General features: G+C 37.5%; 3 protein-coding genes across 4 annotated transcripts; 2 read left to right on the top strand and 1 right to left on the bottom strand.

Moving 5' to 3' along the window:
* Positions 1-246: 246 nt before the first annotated feature.
* LOC149053882 (perforin-like protein 1) lies at positions 247-2,037 on the top strand. Its single transcript, XM_089183798.1, has 4 exons — positions 247-598; positions 942-989; positions 1,374-1,585; positions 2,008-2,037. The coding sequence occupies exons 1-4, from the start codon at positions 247-249 to the stop codon at positions 2,035-2,037; spliced, it is 642 nt and encodes a 213-aa protein (XP_089039924.1).
* LOC113675205 (uncharacterized) lies at positions 1,539-4,276 on the top strand. 2 transcript variants are annotated; one of them, XM_027191744.2, is made up of 5 exons: positions 1,539-1,585; positions 2,008-2,097; positions 2,644-2,977; positions 3,192-3,488; positions 3,781-4,276. In XM_027191744.2, the coding sequence occupies exons 2-5, from the start codon at positions 2,089-2,091 to the stop codon at positions 4,125-4,127; spliced, it is 987 nt and encodes a 328-aa protein (XP_027047545.2). In that variant the 5' UTR covers positions 1,539-1,585; positions 2,008-2,088; the 3' UTR covers positions 4,128-4,276. The 2 variants fall into 2 exon arrangements, with proteins under 2 accessions (XP_027047545.2, XP_089053277.1); XM_089197151.1 differs by lacking the exons at positions 1,539-1,585; positions 2,008-2,097.
* A 3,250-nt stretch (positions 4,277-7,526) lies between these two features.
* Positions 7,527-18,053, bottom strand: LOC113675157 (solute carrier family 12 member 8). Its single transcript, XM_027191700.2, has 12 exons — positions 17,702-18,053; positions 16,234-16,312; positions 15,906-15,973; positions 14,826-15,017; positions 14,064-14,295; positions 13,565-13,766; positions 12,749-12,983; positions 11,743-12,346; positions 11,024-11,139; positions 10,579-10,696; positions 10,025-10,085; positions 7,527-9,645 (listed from the first exon to the last, which is right to left on the bottom strand). Exons 1-12 carry the CDS (start codon positions 17,870-17,872, stop codon positions 9,495-9,497), a joined length of 2,229 nt encoding a protein of 742 aa, XP_027047501.2. The 5' UTR covers positions 17,873-18,053; the 3' UTR covers positions 7,527-9,494.
* Between the last annotated feature and the right edge of the window lie 469 nt (positions 18,054-18,522).

Below are 18,522 nucleotides of genomic sequence, written 5' to 3'. Positions count from 1 at the left end.
TCGTAACATTACCATAAATCTTCCATAACCTCTCCTGCCGTATAATTCTCTGTCAGTAAGATCTTTCTGTCGTTTCGAAGCGCAAGTTAAAGACTCTATCCGCGACTGGAAGATATTTTTGTATGCTTCTTCCACAAATTCTTGAAACACCTAGGCTAAAAAGACATAGAAAATTTATCCACAGATTTAGTTATTGGTATGTTCGTTTATCTTACACAGACGGCTCTATCAAGGCAAGGGGAAATCATGAACCTTTTACTCTGCCTTGCTGCCATGCTTGGTGCCGCAATCAATGTAGAGGCTTTCCAAAATTCGCCCAAAGGTCTTCACTTTGTAGGTGTTGGTTACAATCTTCTGGAAGGAAACCCCGAGGGGGGCGATGTATCAAACGGTGGTGTTGACCCAGGACTCCTGTTCACCAGAAAAGTCTTCAAGCTGACATGGGAAGAAAACAAAGTCTCTCTAGACAAGAAGTATGTTGTACCAGATCAGGTCAGCTTTTCCCCACGTCAGTCTTGCGTCAAAACAAATAAAAAGGAAGTTTTTTCAGGTTCCAAAAGCTACCAGGAAAAACTTAGTGTGGATGTACAATCTAGCGGTAAGGCCAAGAAAACACTATTCTGTAAACCTGACTTTTCTTTTACTTCTTTAACCGTTTAACTCCCAGGATCTTCTCAGTAATTCTCCCTACTGTCTGCCATATAGTTCTTGTGATGTTGGTTTGGAGAATTTGGTATCGGATCAACTAATAATCCCTTAATTAAGGGACTTTCTTTAATCTCATCATTTTTCTTCTTGATATTGTGTTGATATTGTAAGAAGAAATTCTGTCTTGGTGACTCATGGGAGTTAAAGGGTCAAGCAAGTCGTTTTGTGTTCTACTTCTACATCCTAAACGCAGACATCGTGGGTTAAATTAAAGATACGTTTTTATTCTGCAGGTGGTTACAATGCAATATTGTGGAACGTTGCCTTTTCTCTAAGTTCAAGTAAGTAAAATAATTCAATTCGTGCTAAAAAATTCTTGAAAATGTGTTTCATAAGCAGGCTAGTCAGCTCTTCGATAATAATTCAAGGCAAGATAAGACAAGAGGGCGAGTCCCTCGAGACAACTAAAGAAGGAACCTCTGTTGGTCAGTTTTGATTGATTAGCACCACTTCTCAGGGATATTTGATTACAGAAAATTCAGGTGTTAGACTTATGTTATCTGGAAGAAAACCATACATTAAAAAGTTTTATTGCGTAAAAAAGTATTCCCCCAGGTGGCAAGCAGTTTTACAAATTTGTCTCTAACGAAAGGAGGCCAATCAGAGAGCTGTGTTGTTAGATGAAATTGTGTTTTCTTTCTTCTCCCGGTTTTGTTCCTTATTAGGATATGAGCAGGTGAAGAAAGAAACATCAAAATACCGCAATGTGTTTTATGAAGAGAAGCATGTGTGCAATCGTGGCCGAGCTCGATACCAAATGGACTTGGCTCAAGTCAAGAAGTATTCTGTGTCAGAGGACTTTGCAGCAGCTGTTTGTATTTTACCAGAAGAATACAATCAGCAGGCCTACTTCAAATTCATCGAGAACTGGGGAACAGTGAGTGTCAAAAAAAGCTTGTCTTCACTAAAAGACATCATTAAGGAACTAACTTTGAAATAAGGCAACTTCTGTTTTTGAACGGCTTCTTATACTTTTACAAAGTTGCAGTAATAAATTTTTAAAACAAAGCTTTTTGAATAGATGACTACAGGTATTTATGCTTTGTAAATGAGAGCACATATTTAGATAAAAGCCTTTCATTAGTGAACACTAAGCTGATTTTTAACAACCATAAATTAATCAACTTCATCCAAGGTTTCTAAGCCAGGTCCAATCCAAAATCGGCCGTTAATCTTAAAAGGAGGGCTCGGTCACAACCACTCATAGAAGAAGACTAGAAGGGAGTTGAATTACAGTTTTACAGTTTTCTAAAAAGACAATCACTGACAGATTTCTGATTGTTTTTGCTTTTTCTTCAGCACATTGTGGTACAAGTTGATCTTGGTTAGAGGAAGACTGATCGATCCAAATCCACAAACTCTGAGTTCACCAAATACGCCATGAATAACGTAAGAATAAAGTCATATAACCATAATGGCTACCGCATGCGCAACGCAGTGACGATTATGGCGCGAAAACAAAAAAATTTAATTGGGATGACAAGAAATTGTTTTTTTGGTTGATTCCAGGTGATCTGCACAACATATTTAAAACCATTTGCATTAACATGGTTAATTTTGAGGCAGTTTTCAAATAAGTTTCAAAGGGAAAAGAAGTTTTCTTTGCCTTTGCCCCACTGAGCCCTTTGATGAATCTGCATAACTTACACCACATTCTGAAATAATCAGTTCTCAATAAGAAAATAGAAAAACATTCGAGAATAGTCGCCCTCGCTCTGCCGTGCAAGTGGTCGGTTACCCATGTAACTCAAGGTTATCAGGATTATTGGTTCCATTTTATAATTATCTTCCTTTTCATAGTAATTATAATAACTTTAGTTTTCACTCCAAGGCAGTCATTCTAAAGGCGTTCTTTTGGCCATTGTTTCATTACTTTGGTTACCTTCTTTGGGGAACCTTCAGTAAATCTGTAGCGGTTTTACTTTTTTTTTTCAGATGGAAAACTCAGTTTCCGTGTCAGGAGGTTATATGGGTTCCAAGGCCTCCCTCAAAGTTGACATGAAAAAATTTAAAGAATCCATGTCGGATAAAACCGAATTCGGAGAACACAAGGTGTCGTTCACATCCGGAGGCGTTGATATGCCTGAGCCTATTGGAATAAGGATTGTGCCAATATACGAAGCCTTTGATGTCAGTTTCTACTCAAAGCTTGATCACCAGAACTCTGCACGATGCGTCCATTCCAGCGAGCTTGTCGGAACTCGAAGGGAACACGTCAAGAAGGCATTAGAAGAGTATCCGAAACTCAAGAAAGCTGAGGTGCCTACAGGTAAGAAATTAAGATGAAAGGTGAGGTCAAGGGAAAATGTGAGTGACATTTTGATATTCATTTATCTTTCCCTTAGGTTTTCAAATTTTCATTCAAGGACATCAAACGGCATTTGCATGTTCATACTCTTTGTTACTTTCTTCAAAATTTCCTGGTTTTACGCTTCAGCCCTGTACCTCTAAGTCAACTTAACCTTCTCATGCGCGATTTTCAGATCCCGAAGTACGAATTCCTCTCACTTGGCCAGTTGGAACGTATGGCCTTCCCATGCCAAAGGCAGGTTGTCCTAAGAATACAAAGTTTGCTTGGCACGTTGGAACCCGCTACCAAGATACTGAGGATGCTTTTGGAAAGAACCGCTGGTCAAGTCCGTATGACTTGGCAGGGTCATTAGCCAAAAGCAACATGGAGCAGAAGTTTTGCATGAAGACAGAGGAAGGAGACAAGAAAAATGGTCTGCAGTGGCCAAGAGGTCAATACTGTATTCTGAAGAAGGGAGAATGTGCCGAAGGTAAGCACTGTTAACAAATTTGTCAAAGATAAAATTGGATAAGATTAATCATATTTCCCTGAACACTTATTGCTGTAAACGCCTGAGAAACGTTCCCCCCACCTCATTGATTTATGGAGCCTTCACCTGCAGACAGGGGGGAACATATAGGAGAGAGGGACTCACTGATGTGAGCCAAAATGCAGGTCGTTACTTTTCTTCAGGCTGTTGCTCCGCCCCGTTCGGAAATGATGAATTTCTTAGCATTATTACAATCAAAGACGGGGTTTTCTCTTAATCACTCATTACTCAGGTTTCCAGCAAGGACACATCAGATGGGATGACGAGAACAGTAACAATAAAAACAGACACTCTGGAGCGCTTCCAGACGGCGTGTATGACAGGAACACTCACATTCAGTACTGCTGCCGCACGGATGGTCACGCCACCAATGCCATAATTCTTCCCATGGACTCCCCATTCGTGCTGTTGAAGTCCAACACTCATCAGTGTCAGCATGTCCGAGGAATGCGAGTCCGAAGTGAATATTTTCAATGGGATTGTGAAGATTGGTTTCCGAAAAACTATGGCGGTGGATCCAGACCTTATGGTTATGTTGGAAGGAATATCAAACTTGAATATTGCTACTACTATCATTAACCAAAGTTATGGTCATCGCCAAATTTAATTCAATGACTTTATCAGAAAATTTTTGAAACTATACGAAACCTGTTACATTTAGTGGATCATCCCGTTCTGGACTGAAGTCTGTCGGTGATTTTCAAAGTTAATAAAGTTCTTGCATTTCAGCGAAATATTTGTGGCATTTCTCTGTACCTTGGCCCAACATAGGTTTATCCTTAAAAATATTACTAACTAACTGTGCTGGTAGAGCCCCAAAACATCATGTAATTAAGAATCATTCCTTGACAATCACTGTGGCCAACCATTTTTCTGTTAGTTCCCTTATCACAACATTGTTAAGTCTTTTTTATATAGGGTCCCATAAGTTGCTTGTTGACATACTATATTAGGTAAACAATAACGTCGGCTAAATCCAGTGATGATTACTTCGAGGTCAATTCAGAGTTGATAGAGCACGTTTACAAGTTTTTGCAAAGATCTTAGAGGACGATGTTTTCTTCACAACAAAATAAATGCGCGCAATAAATAGCTAAAAAAAAAATTGCAGTAGATCCTCAAAATAGCAAGTTATCATCAGTAAAATTAATTCTCGGAGCGAGAAAAGCGATGACCAAGTACTAATGAAATTTCATGAACAGTTCACTCTAACGAAGGGATTACGCTCGAACCTCAGCCTTAAATACTCCTTATGTCGGTCAATTCACATTATAAACTCAGTTGTAAAGATAAAATAAAACACGGACAAATTTGAAAAATTGAGTGATAAAGTATCCAAGCTTCTCACCTTTCTTTGTGCGTGGTCTTCGATACTTTATTGGCTTACTTAGGGCAAGGTATCGATCTCCAGCGATCAACACAATATGCGTGAGGGAACAACCACAACCAAACATCACAGCTAACTCTGTAGCTTTCGTCAATTGCTGCAGGCGGGAGCAGGTCACATGATCATCATGAAGTGACATGCGCAATGCTATGAATAAGGGCTTAGATACTAATGGAACTATGCAGTCTAATAAGGTTAGGCTACCAATTAGAATATCACGCGGAGTCTGAATCAGGTTCTTCTTCTTTATCGTCACAATGATGACCAGGTTACAAAAGAGAGCGAAGACAGCACTTATGGCGTTTACAGTGCATATGATGACATCATTACTGTAATGTCGGGAACTTTCCTCCCATAGGATAAACGAAGTCAATTTGCAGTTTATTTCACCATCCATGGATCATTTTTCTATAAATCTTTGGACAGAAAATGAAATGCATTAACTTCCTACGCATATAAATTCCAGATGTTTTTATTTCGAATTAATTTTAACAATAATTGCAATTTTAAAATGGCACAAATCAATGAGAAAAAAACTTAAAACTAAAAAAGTAATGAGAATAATCTATTTAAAAAATAGAAAAATATATGTTAGAGGGTTAAAAATGCAAGTCCTATGTAAGACAGTTGTCTATTCCAAACGAATAATGAGAGCACCAGTGAATGATGCCTGTAAGGGCCCTCTCCCCTTCTCATCTAAATCTAATTCTATCATGTATATAGACGTTGAGCGATTTGTTTCCAATCAATTAATCTTAGGGTTAGCTAATTTTGAATTATTATTAATTTTAAAGATGTTCGTTTTTTTTTTCAAATCATATATATGTTTGTATTTTTTTCTTCTGTTCAAATTTAACATTTACTAATTTTGTGTCCAATCGGAAGCATCGGAATCATTTCAGTTTTCGACGTGTCCCAGACTTTTTATTTTAGCTTTTTTATTCTTTACAGTGGCCAATTTACGTTCTCAACTCAGTTGTTAACACTAAATTACCTGCTATACTCTCCCACCGAAGCAGCAGCACAGTTTCTTTAGAAACTTAGCCCCTTTATCCAGATTTTTTATGTTTGTTTTTCAATACATCGGTAACGCGTCGCTTTTAGTTCAAGTAATGTTTCAAACGCCACATCACTTCTGCTTAAGGTATGAATATAATAAGCAGTGGTTCAAGTAAGGGACTGAAGTTAGATGCGCGAAATTTAAACCTGCTTTGTCAAGAACGAGCAAACAGTCGTCATCCGTACTCCGAGTCGTAATACCTCTTTGAAATGTGTACTAGGCACAACAAGAGCAGGCCTTTTGAAATCATGTTTTGCTTTTACCAGTTCTAGCAATGCAAGGCCTACCCAATTAGCGAGTTGTGCCAACCTCAATTGCATCTGGCGAACTGAATTATTTTCCCGATTTATCAGCAAAAACTGGTATGGTGAGAAAAGGGATAGTCGTCGTCGATTCAATAATACAATTTTTCCAGCATATTAATGGTTCACCTGCTCGGAGGCGGTAATGATAGTTACCTTAACTGCGTTGTCCTTCGTCCTGCATTGATAAAATGCCAACAATAATTCGACTAACTCCTGTAATGTTTACACTAGGTCAAAGTTTGCTTAACTTTGCCTTTCAGAATGTAAAGTCCTGTTTTCCTTGAATAACTGTAAAAAACTGTAGATTGTCTGGTACAATAGTTAATGATATAAATCACTCGCTATGGCTGGCTCTGGCAGAAAGCGAGTACCTTTGGCCAGGATCGTGACGTCATCTCCTTGTTCATTTCCTTTTGATTGCGGACCGAATTCAAAGAACCGGTAAATGGTTTTCATAACAAAAATAATAATTAACAGTCATATTCATTAATGTCTTTTGGACCTGACCAAACGCCTCAGCTCATGCTTAAACCGTTCACAGGAGATCACATGCTTTCCGAAGGAAAAAAACCGATTCATTCAAAATAACTATTTTATTTGTCCTCAGATCAAAATCTTAACTGGTCTGTAGACATAGAATTTCCCTAAGTAATTAACGAAATGGATTATAGTTTTTCCAAAGACATTCTTATGGAAACGTTGCTTCCAAGATGGAGACTTATGACTTAGTTGGAATTAATTTGTTATTGTGTATTAAAAAAGGGATTATTTTTAACGAAACTCCGTGGTTCTTGGTACTTTGTCTATGCGCTGTCAATAAACATAAACAAAAAGAAATCTTTACTTCAATTGGAGAAAGATGCACAATTCCTCACTTTACATCACAATTATAAAACTCACATTACGTGCTGGCCAATCCAAACCAGATGTCCCAGGTGCTATGAACAGCTGATACGCGTTCAAATCAGATCAAAACAAGATTGAAGTGCTGGAAATGAACTGGTGGGTGTAGTCTTTTTACACGATGAAATATATGTATCTACATGATCATTTTGTTAGCGTATCGAAGTTTTTTTTTTTTCCAACTTCATAAAATTTTAAAAAACAAACAGGAGATAGGAGGTAACATTTGATTGAAGTAAAATTCGTTCAAAAAAGCTGAGTGACATTTAGGTTATATCCCAGCCAACACCCTTAATAGTTTTATCAATCATTCAGACAACTTGTATAGTCATAATCCGAGGAGTTTATTTCATTCCATTATGAACTTCAAGGTTAACTCTCCACAACAGTTCCAGAGAAAGTTAAAGATTTTAAAACAAGTTTGTTCTTGATCTTCTGTTGTTAAATCTTTGTTCACAAGCAATGTTTAAGCCTACCTATGTGGACATTTATTTTAAGTGCAAAAAGAGAAAAAAGCAAAAACTAATAAGGTGCAGCCGCCGGCACCAAGCTCTTCGGAAGATTCTCGACAAATTATTTTAAGTAAATTATTGATTACTTTCTCACGAAAAATTTACATCTAAAACCCCTTCGAGAGCAGCTCGTACCACGCCCTGAAGACGTAGTTTTTTTAAAAAAAAATATTGCTTACTGCAAATTCTGTCCGAATTCTCGCTATCCTATGTTGTTTAAAGAATTTCAGCTGCCTTCGAGTTTTGATATGTTAAAAGGCTACGAGAAAAACGGCCGCTCACTTTGCGAACAAAGCATTAACAACAGAAACAGACTTGTCAACTGAGTTCTACTTTAAAACACTTTTCAGAAAAGGGATAAATAGACACCGAAAAAACGTAAATTGATTTGTCATTGAGAACAAAGTCAAAGATGGAAAGGTAACACAAAGAACACTCATAGAATAAGTCAAGAAACAGAACTGTCTTGGATACTAATTTCATATCTATTTTTTTGGAGTTCATGACTTTGAGCCAGTGATTTAAAATGACAAGAAATTAATTCAGTTAATTCAATTTGGGATTCTGTTTCTTCGTGTGTAAAGTTCCTACCTCTACACGTCTTTCGCCCGCTAAATTTTCTCCCGATTGAGCGGTTTACTGTTAAGTGCGAGGAATCTTGATTTTGCTTAAGATTTGCCTCATCGGGCTCTATGGTTCAAATCTCACGCCACTTTCTCGACCAGGTTTGGGTATGCAAAAAATTGATAAAGGAGACTACTAAATAAAAATTCTGCTGTAAAGGCACTCCCACGCGCCGGTTTTCCCGCGCTTGACTAAGGCCCTGATCACAAGTATCTTCTTCGCGTTCTCATTCGTTTATTTCAATGTAATGTCATCATTGATTGGCTACAGTGATCCTTGGTATTCTCCAAGATTTCCATGACGACACTCAACAAAAAACCGCTCTGTAAGCAAATAGAATACCACTTCTACAGACGTAACAAAAGCCTTGAATAAAAGGACTACTTGAATTTCTCAGCTACAAACGGTCGAAATCAGTAACCCTTGAGGATAAATTAATAAATACCTAGCATTTCCTCAAATGTTTGTCACTCCGTTTTTGTTTAATCTTTTTATACATATTTTTCATGTATTTACCCTTTCAAACAAAATAGGAAAAAAATAAAACTTCTGCACATGTCAATAAATTAAATTTTCCGATGAAACATTCTTCATTTTGAACCTAAATACACCCTATGGATCTGTTTGGATCGACGGCTTCAGAAAATTAAGTATCCTAAAATATAAATAAATTCTTCCAAGTATTTACAAAACAAACCTTACATTCAACCTAATATTTATAACAATTTCATAACCATTTGTATTTTCAAAATTCTTTAAGCTCTAACTCACCCAAAATGATAAATTCCCTTTTACAAATAAGTCTGTTGTGCGTTCAGGTAAACCATTTTTCACTAATTATTCATTCTAATCATCATCATCGCGGGACCAGTAAACTCGAAAATTCAAAAAAATGACTGAGCTAGATTTGTGGCATTTGCGAAAATGAATTGGAACAAATATGTAACAAAAACGATTGAAATTCGACAGCTTTTTAAATAACTAACTAGAACTTAAAGCACCTCTGTCAATGGAGGTTTCAGAAAAGTGTCCGAAGAAATTATTTAACAAAATGACCATAACTGCACAGTTATTGACTTTCATAAGCGAAGTAACGCAATAAATACTTCTCCGAAAAAGAACCTTTCCTCCTCTTGATCTCCTGACATTATCACGTCATTGGGGTCCGATGCTTGTTACCATAGAGGACTGGTGCCGTTTATCTCGGTACGAAAAGTCTGTGTTCTCTTCTGTCAGCTGATAGGTGGACATCTGATAAGGAATACCGCTGATCGGTACAACGATTTGTTGTTGTGAAGATTCTTTCCTGTTAACAAAGAGAAAAGAACACGGGGGTTTAATACACACCACTGGAGATCGACTAGAGGATGATAATTTACTCTGCCAACCCGAAAACGGATGTAGGTTTTCTCTTCAGTGTCTTTTCGTTTTCCCTTACTTCACAAACAGTTGTGGTTGAATTGAGAACTACACACTTTCTCGCCTCTTTTAAATACGAGATCAGGAGTTCACACGGTCATTTAACGACAGAGTACTTTTTGTTTGTTTGGTTTGTTTTTTGTCGTCATTTTTTCAGTTTCGTCTTTATTTTGCTTTATTTGTAAGCAAACACTATGATTTTTACATGACTCAAGATAAATTGGAACATAAAATAATTATTTCTAGCATGCGCACATGAAGGTTACCTTGTAAGCTTGTCCCACAAGGATTGAACCCACTTAGAGAACACGAAATCTGAAGCAACTCCTGTGAAGACAAAACAAAATACCACGTACATGATGATGATCAAGATGGTTTACAAATATAACACAGTGAACTTTGTTATCATTTCGCCATTTAGCCATTTCCAACTAAGTCTGTAATAGATGATGACTACAGTTTGAATTTGAACGGACGATCACGGATGGAGAAGCAGTCGAATGGCTTGCCTTACGAGCAAGGTTTCCACAGTAAAACCCCATTTTGGTTTGGATCCAGACTTCTTGACGCAAATTTAACTGCGCTAAACCCCAGGCCACCGAGTCTTTCGGCTGAACCAGATTTGCAAAACACTAGATTCAAACGTTTCCAAAGCAGAAAAAAATAAACAGCTGCAGATACAATACCCTTATGTCAAATGGTTGAAAAATATTGAAATTTGACCACATTGGAATAATGTAGAGTAGGGCACACGATTCTTCGGACAACAGATTTTCAAAATAATTCACTTCTGTTATTACAAAGGAAAATCCTGGCCTACCTTTTGATAATCCTGGGTTTGCTTGACCAATATATATGTACACTAATAACGCCAATGAGATGTTGGCGAGGGCGTAGCCCCAGTTAATAAGGAACATAATTAATATACTGGCAAACGCCTGCAAGTTAAATACATTAGTTATAAGTGATGAAATCATTGGTTGACCAAAGCAGAAAAAAAAACAATCAGTGAAACTTGGCACGAATATTTCAACTAGTGTTTTTTTTTTCTGGCGCGTTCTTATAGATAGCCCAATAATCCCTTTACGATACAGTAGCTTAATTTCATAAGTTGTTTTAAGTCCTCTGAAGATCATGAATTATGAATGCTCACACTCATTGGCTACGAGGTGTGATCTTGGTGTAGTACCAGATCCTCTGAACTGATGTACAAAGAAATACGTAACACCTAGAAAGGAGAATTAACATATAAATCGTTCACTTACCCCAGCTAAAGACACCCATCGATTACATAAATCTGAATAATAAGAAGAGGGTTGTTTTTCTATTTCCCATTTGATCTGATGCTCTTCATTGTAGTACTCCTCTTTTCTTCTGCGTTCTGAGATTTTAAAGGTATTAACAAGAACATTGCATTACTTGAGACAGCAGTGCAACAAAACTTCATAAAAACATATTACACTCTGCTGAGCCCTACGCCGCATGTTTACTTGGGAGAAAAGGTTCGACAGCGTGTGAACCGCGAAAAACAACCTCACCAAGCTTAACGGATCTACTTTACTGTTCAGTACATTTTGCACAATTCAGCCTGAGGTTTTCAAATTTTTATTTTCAATCCTTGATAACCTCCTACATTCTAAACCATTCTTGCCTCTCGTTTGTTTAATTTAGTGCTCTCGGTGTTTGTGTTCACTGTAATTGCAGAGCTAAGAGGAATAAAAGGCCACGCTATATGACCTAATGAGAACCGTTAAAAATTGGCCGACTACCTTCCTAAAGGCATGTGCGAATGGAGTAATTTCTTATTAGATTTCGAAAATCCTAAACGTTTGGATCTTTTATTAGCTCTGCAACAATTAGCACTATGCATTCCCATGCAAGGTGACTCAGAATATGAGCTGATAACCAAAGTTAAGAGCGTCAATTAGCACACTAGAAATTCAATATTCGGAGTTGAAAATTTAATAGCACGATTTAACCTTACCTTTAATTTTCTCTCGATCTGCTTCGTCCGATTTTCGTCTTTCTCTCAGGGTGTCCTCCTTGTCTTTATTGCTCCCATTCTGCAACAATTTTGTTGTATCCTTAAACACTTCCGTATCCTCTTTTTCGCCATCTTTGCCCTCCAAATTAACTTTCGTCTCTGCTGTATCATGCTCTGGCATGTCCAGTGGCGAGTTGTAATCAAACCAATTGTCATCTTTATTCTTATTTTCCTTCTCCTGAGAGTCATCCTTCTCCATGGCATCTTGCCCGCCAAATTTCACTTCTCCCAAATCATATTTTTCCTCAGAGCTGCTGCCGTAACTCAACTTCTTTCCTCTGTCTTGAAAGTCAGACGAAATCAACCGGCTTTCTGGCGACTTCTTCAGATCCGATGACGGTTTTCGTTCCAGCAATTTCTGCTGTTGTCGTATATCGTAACTCATGGCCAGTTTAAAGTACGCGTAATCGATAGCAGCGTATGTGAGTAGGAATGGCATTGTTACAATAGGAGCTAAAGCGTTCAGGTTACCGATCATTATAAATGATATGGCAATCACGGCCACAAATATTGCAGCTACATACGGCTCCTGATTTGGACCACGCTGGAAATAGAGAGAAGAACGTTTTCGTCAGAAATTAAGAATCCAGAGATCAGTTGTTTGTCGGTTGAATGATTTAAATCTGGTTCTTTAAAGCTGATTGGTCAATTTTGATGTGATGTTACTTGCAATTGTAAGAGTATTCCTGAAAAACACCCTCATCGGTGACAATGACGTTTACGTTTTGATAACCTGAGTCAAATTAGAGGGTTGTTGGATTGTTATTGGCTGTATTTTCACGCTAAAAGCTAGTTCTCATTGATCATTTTTGATCAGGTTAGGCTGTGCTCTCCCCGCTCACTAAATGGTTCAGTTCGATTCTTTGATTGATATCATAACTACACACACACAAATAAAACACATCTTCTTTGTAAATTGCCATCAATTGATGATGAATGTTCTTACCCCTTTGCCGAGTGATTTAATAAGAGGTACAACATTCTCCTTGCTGATACATTGTAACACTCGCGGGGCTCCATATTGAGCACCAAGACAGGAGGAAAGGGAGGATACATACAAACCAAAGAGGAACAGTACACCAACTAGAGACACCTTAGATGCTATCATGTAGTCTGTGAGCAAAGCATAGCGGCTGCAAACTGCTCCAAGTAACACAGCAAACAAGATGTACAGCATTCCACTGTTCAGAGACAAAAACAAACGGCTTTTTTTAATTGAATAAGTTTGTAGATTTGAGACATCAAAGTCAATTAGGCAAGAGTCCCCGTCATATCCCTATTGTGTACCAGAGGGACTTCCTCTTCAAACAACATTCTAATTGCCGCAGTGAAAACGTTACAAAACAATTGATTCATGCCTCTACTGGGTTGAGAGTTCGTCAAGGCGCTAATCACTCGGAAAGTTAGTAGAGCACTTGGATCCTTACGCATCTATTCGTCCAATCTTCCCACACTGACTTATGAACCACTTGTTATATTAAATATGATGAGGTAATAGGTTTACCCTCCTCTTTCCCAGAATCTAAAAGCTTATTCTTTCAAACGATGACAAATAATTTTTTCACTAGTTCGTCCTGAAAAACACTGTTTCATCCAAAATGCATGCCTCGGCTGTTTGTGTTCTCATCTTTACTTGTTATTACCAGTTTATCCGACAGTGAATAAAAATTGTAATAAAAATATAAATGCAGATGATCACTCCAAGGTGTGGCAGTTTTAAGGGGGCACTGTATTATCAAAATAATGTGGAATTTTCCCTGACCTAAATCCCAACGCCGCAAGTGTTCCTGCCGGAATATTACTTGAAGGATCCTTGAGGTCTCCACTCATATTGATTCCTGCCAGTACTCCTGTTGCACTGGGAAAGAAAACGCCAAATACAGAGAAGAAATTCTGTCCTTCGGAGAACTTGGGTGGAGCATTTTTCTCCATATTTTCAGTTCTGTAGCCAGTGAACCCAGCGGCTGAAAGAGATACAGCAAACACAAAACATATTGGCAAGTGTTTTTGAGATCACTACTCTGAAAAAAAATGAACCTTTGCTAAGTTTATTACAAACCTTCACCTTTGGCTATTTCTTTGTTGGAACTTAGTTTACCAATTTTGAACAAATAAAATGAGTTTTCTCACTTCTTGAAGAGCAATGCCACTTTGTAGAATGAAGAATGAATTCTAGGTCACTTAATATTAAAGATCACCTCAAGCCAGTATCAACACAGCCTCCCCTCCCTCTGCCTTCTATCTCACTCCCTGTCACTTACAATAATCAGTATGTGCAAAGGTGCCAACAAGGAAGTCAAGTACAGAGAGCATCAGGATAGCAAGAAGGAGAAGCTGCAGTTTGACAACCCATTTGACGCCAGCAAGAACAACAACCAATAGGATGAGAGAAGTGATCAGACCAATCACACGGACTGCCCATGGCCCCTCCCAGCCTGTGGTCTCTGCCAGGGATTCACCAAATCCAGCACAAAATAATGAAATACTAACAGCCTAGTGGAAAAGAAAACAAGAACACTAATTAAAGAAAAATAAAAGCTCCCATGGTGATCAATTTGTTGTTTAATGATATAAAACAATCTTCAACATTAAAATGTGTTAGCTGAATAGGAATGAAGTGCTAAAAGGGAGAGAAAATCAAACCAGATATTGGGTACTTTGAAATTGGAATTTTGTGCCTGCCTCCAAGTTTGAAACTAGTTGTAACCCTTAAAGGTTTCCACTTTCATCTCCATGATCTCCTTGGAAACTCTGTTTTGTTTTTTTTGTTTTTTTGTTTTTTTTGTTATGCATAAATGAAAATTTTAATCCTTTGTCTTACAATTCAGAGTCAGGCTAATCAATTGTAGTGATTGCAACATTTTGACTGCTATACTGCTGGTCTTTGTCAGGTCAAAAGTTTATGTCTTGCTATTTACAGCATCTTGGTTTGTTGTTGTTGGTGTCTTTTGGCATTTTGTCATTGGAGCATTTTGATCCTCATTATTAATAGATGCAAAAGCATCAATTCACCACCAACTCACCATTCCAAAAGAATAAAGAATTCCAACAGTTCCTCCACTTCGCTGTCCTAGAACATGTGCTAAGAGGAAGTACACACCACCACTTTCCACTTGACAGCGCTCACACACACCAATGGCTGATAGTGCTGGAGCCAGAGCAACCAGCAGAGTTAACACAATAATCAATAATGACAGCCCAATGCCAGCATTACCCTGTTAGTAATAAAAATAATGAAAAGTAACCATTTAAAACATTGAATTACCATTCATGCATCACACCATTTACAAATAGTATAAGTATATAGAAGTCTGTTGCACAAGTCAAAAAAAAATTAAATTAGTATTGCAAGTCTTTCTCATCTGGTACAAAACTATGTGAGATCATCTGGGATAAGACTTTTTTCTCAAGTGACCAACTTGAATCAAATGGTTACATCACTTCAGACTTAAGGTTGTTGAAAGACTAATCACTTTCACTGAAAATACAGTCCTCATTGATACAGTCTTCCCTCACTGGGATGATCCATAATTTTCACTTTAAGGTGGCTAGCATCAGTGAGCAAAGATCCTTCATTTGACAAGGAAATGTACATACATGTACATGTCCCTTAATTAAGGATATGATGTTTGCAGGGGCTTGCAAAGGTCTCCTTCAGGACTGGAGGAATTGAGCAGGTGCAAACTTATCAAGAAAACAGTCAGTCTAATTGTACGAGGCACTGACAATTGTTTTGTCCCCTCTGCCCACACATGACGAAGGGCTAACGCTCGAAACATCAGCTTTTTTACCCTTTATGGTGGCTAATTTACGTTTTCAACTCAGTTGTTAACACTAAATTACCTGCTATACTCTCCCACCGACGCAGCACCACAGTTTCTTTAGAAACTTACCCCTTTATTCATTTCCCTCAAGGGCACAGATGTCTGTTTAAACACTAATAATTATCCTTTAAATCACTGCTCAATAACAACTATAGAACAACAAAGCCAGTCCTAATTCAAGGTTACCTTACACCTGGGCTTGTACACATCACTTATGTTTATTGTTTATTGTGCACAGTGTTGATGTATTATAAGGAATTAGATATCATAGGCACATACCACCATCCATCCTGTTCTGAGAAATATCACCACACCAAAAATGTTCAGCATACATGATGTAAATACACCTTTGATTAAAAAAAGAAAGTAAATTAAATTAACTGTTTACTAATTACAAGCTTAAATCAGCTAATTTGAAACCTGTGGACTTCATATGATATATCAATGCATAGAAGAATTTCACATGATTTGTCATGATAATTACACAAAGAGTATTAGGAAGCCTTGCAAGCCGAGTACCCATACCAGACCACTAAATATTTTAATCACTGTAACAAGTGTCAAGCACCTATCCACTTTATTATATCCCATGAATGCAAAAACTCACCATCCCATGTTCCGAATAATACTGGCTCTCTCACAAAGAAGTTTGCCTTCCACCATGGCTTCTGAGACACTTGATCCCCCTTAATGCAATTTAAGAAATTTTTAAAAGTTTAGCAACAATTATTCATCAAAGAGGAACTGAATGGGGGTGAATATATACCAAGCTAGGAAGCAACAATGTAAATATTCACCACTTTCACAGAGACTGATTTGATTTTGTCTCTTCAGCTCATTGGAGGCGAGTAGTACTTGCCAATCACTTCTGAACTTGCTAATAAAGCATGCATGAAAAGTACTTCTCACCAGAGCTAATGGGGTATGTATTAATTAAATCTCATTTGTTATATTGGTATTTATATCACAAGCTGTCTGCCATCATGTTGTTGACTTCGACAATACAGCTCCTTTGCTTTCACTTCTACAATTTGTCTTGTCAAAAGGGTCAAGTATATCTTAAGAGAGATTCTTCTGCAAATCACTAAACAGCATAGATCGGCTAATTTCTGACTCAGTTTTAAAAGCTCTGGTAGACAGCACGTATGTTGCCGTGGGCCATTTTGGGGAAAAAAAAAACTCAAACCTTATATCGACTGAGAACTGTTGTTCATCTGCATCTTAAGAAGTTCTCTCTAAATTATCAAAATACTTTCCCTGCGATCCAGATATTTTCCCAGTTTTAAAGGATAAGCCGATATAAGGTATATAGGGTTCGTTGTTAAAAAGAAATTTCAAGAGCGGGCAATGTCAGTGCGAATTCGTTCTTCTTGATCGAATCGTACGAAATTTACATCTTCACGCTGGATAAAGTTATCAACTTTGTTCCAAGCTACTGGAGCGAGTAAAAAAAATACTCCTTTTTTTCATCATGACAAATACATACAAAAATAGTATTGAGTTCATGAAATCAGTAATCGCTATCGAAGTATATAATTTCAAATTTTATTAATTTCTGATCAACAATTCATGTCGGATAAAGGAACACACCGATCAAGTACAATTTTGTTTACTTCTATTTTTTTCTTGAATAAATTCGTGTCAGATTAAAATTAGATCAACCGTGAAATTGCGGACCTACCATGTAAATGACACGAATGGAATATATTTTTAAGAGTCTTTCTTGCACTCATAAAATCAAAACACAAATTGAAAAACCGCCGGTATTGAAGCCAGCTGTCGAATCACGCAAATGAGAGGAAGTATGTGCATTTACAAGAAAACAAAAATTAAGTTAAATATCAGATTCGAATCTAAGCTTATTATATTTCCCCTTCAAAATCTTGCCTTCTCCTTTCGAAATGTTTTGCGTTAATAACTATTCGTTTGAAATAACAGCTTATTTACCCCTCAAGCTACAAAAATCCTTTTAATATGCAAATGAAAGTTGTTCCTTCGAGCGAGAACGGATGATCAAGAAATTGACAACAAAAACGAATTTTCCTTTCGTTTCCCGCCATTTTTTCCATACGAACCTGATCTTCGTCAAAGAGATCTTTGACATTCGGATTACCACAAGATGTACTTCCACTGGCTGTTACTTCTACCGATTGATCGCCGTGTGATCTTGGAGGAGAAGGCTCTGATCGCCCAACAGGATCCAAACCAAATCTACTCCAATTTACATTATCTTTGTTGTCCGTCATTGTCTTGCCGCAGCTCTGGTGAAATACTTCCCTTGAGTAACAACTTGAAGTTCACTGTAGGCCCAAGTACGCCCATGAAGGGTAGAATTTCACTCAGGGCAAACTTATCATCGGAGCCACGATAAAAAATTTCGAATTCGCATAATTTCTGTTGACGGAACAAACACCGAACACGCATGACAATGGTAGCTTCATTTGAATGACAGCTTTGCCAATAAAAGGTCGCCAATAGTAACCACATAAAATGTACGATTCACCCTAACAAAACACCTGTGTTTGCAAACCTCCCTTTGATTTACGCTCAAAAGTAAACAAGTTAACTTTTCTTCGTCGCAAAAAGAAACAGAGCTATCATACTGGTATCTGAAAAAAATTTATTTTGTTGCCGGAGAACAGAGGAACCGCAGGCAATAAAACCCTTTTGTGTTTTTATTCCTTTTCAATTTTTCCTTTATCTATTGAATCGAACGTCGCCCTCGTTCCAATGATGAATAAATTCAAACTGTCATAATTTTTAGCTTTAAATTTCTCACAAATCTTAAACTTTGTATCAGCTACGTATTTTATAAAGTTTCCTCGATTCCTCGTTGCAGACTCTCCAAGTTTGAAAATATTGACGAAATTTAATCAGGGTTAGTGAAATCTTATTG

This window comes from Pocillopora damicornis, chromosome 1 (genome assembly GCF_964200805.1).
Source record: "Pocillopora damicornis chromosome 1, jaPocDami1.2, whole genome shotgun sequence".
Classification (NCBI taxonomy): Eukaryota; Metazoa; Cnidaria; class Anthozoa; order Scleractinia; family Pocilloporidae; genus Pocillopora; species Pocillopora damicornis.
This window is presented reverse-complemented; position numbering and strand designations above follow the sequence as displayed.

Coding starts and splice junctions, on each gene's coding strand:
- LOC149053882 (XM_089183798.1), top strand. CDS start 247: ATGAACCTTTTACTCTGCCTTGCTGCCATGCTTGGTGCCGCAATCAAT. Junction 599..941: donor TGTGGATGTACAATCTAGCG/GTAAGGCCAAGA, acceptor TTTATTCTGCAG/GTGGTTACAATGCAATATTG. Junction 1,586..2,007: donor TCATCGAGAACTGGGGAACA/GTGAGTGTCAAA, acceptor CTTTTTCTTCAG/CACATTGTGGTACAAGTTGA.
- LOC113675205 (XM_027191744.2), top strand. Junction 2,978..3,191: donor GAAAGCTGAGGTGCCTACAG/GTAAGAAATTAA, acceptor CGCGATTTTCAG/ATCCCGAAGTACGAATTCCT. Junction 3,489..3,780: donor GAAGGGAGAATGTGCCGAAG/GTAAGCACTGTT, acceptor CTCATTACTCAG/GTTTCCAGCAAGGACACATC.
- LOC113675157 (XM_027191700.2), bottom strand. CDS start 17,872: ATGACGGACAACAAAGATAATGTAAATTGGAGTAGATTTGGTTTGGAT. Junction 16,313..17,701: donor ATCTCTTTGACGAAGATCAG/GTTCGTATGGAA, acceptor AATTGCATTAAG/GGGGATCAAGTGTCTCAGAA. Junction 14,296..14,825: donor TTCTTTATTCTTTTGGAATG/GTGAGTTGGTGG, acceptor CTTTTCCACTAG/GCTGTTAGTATTTCATTATT.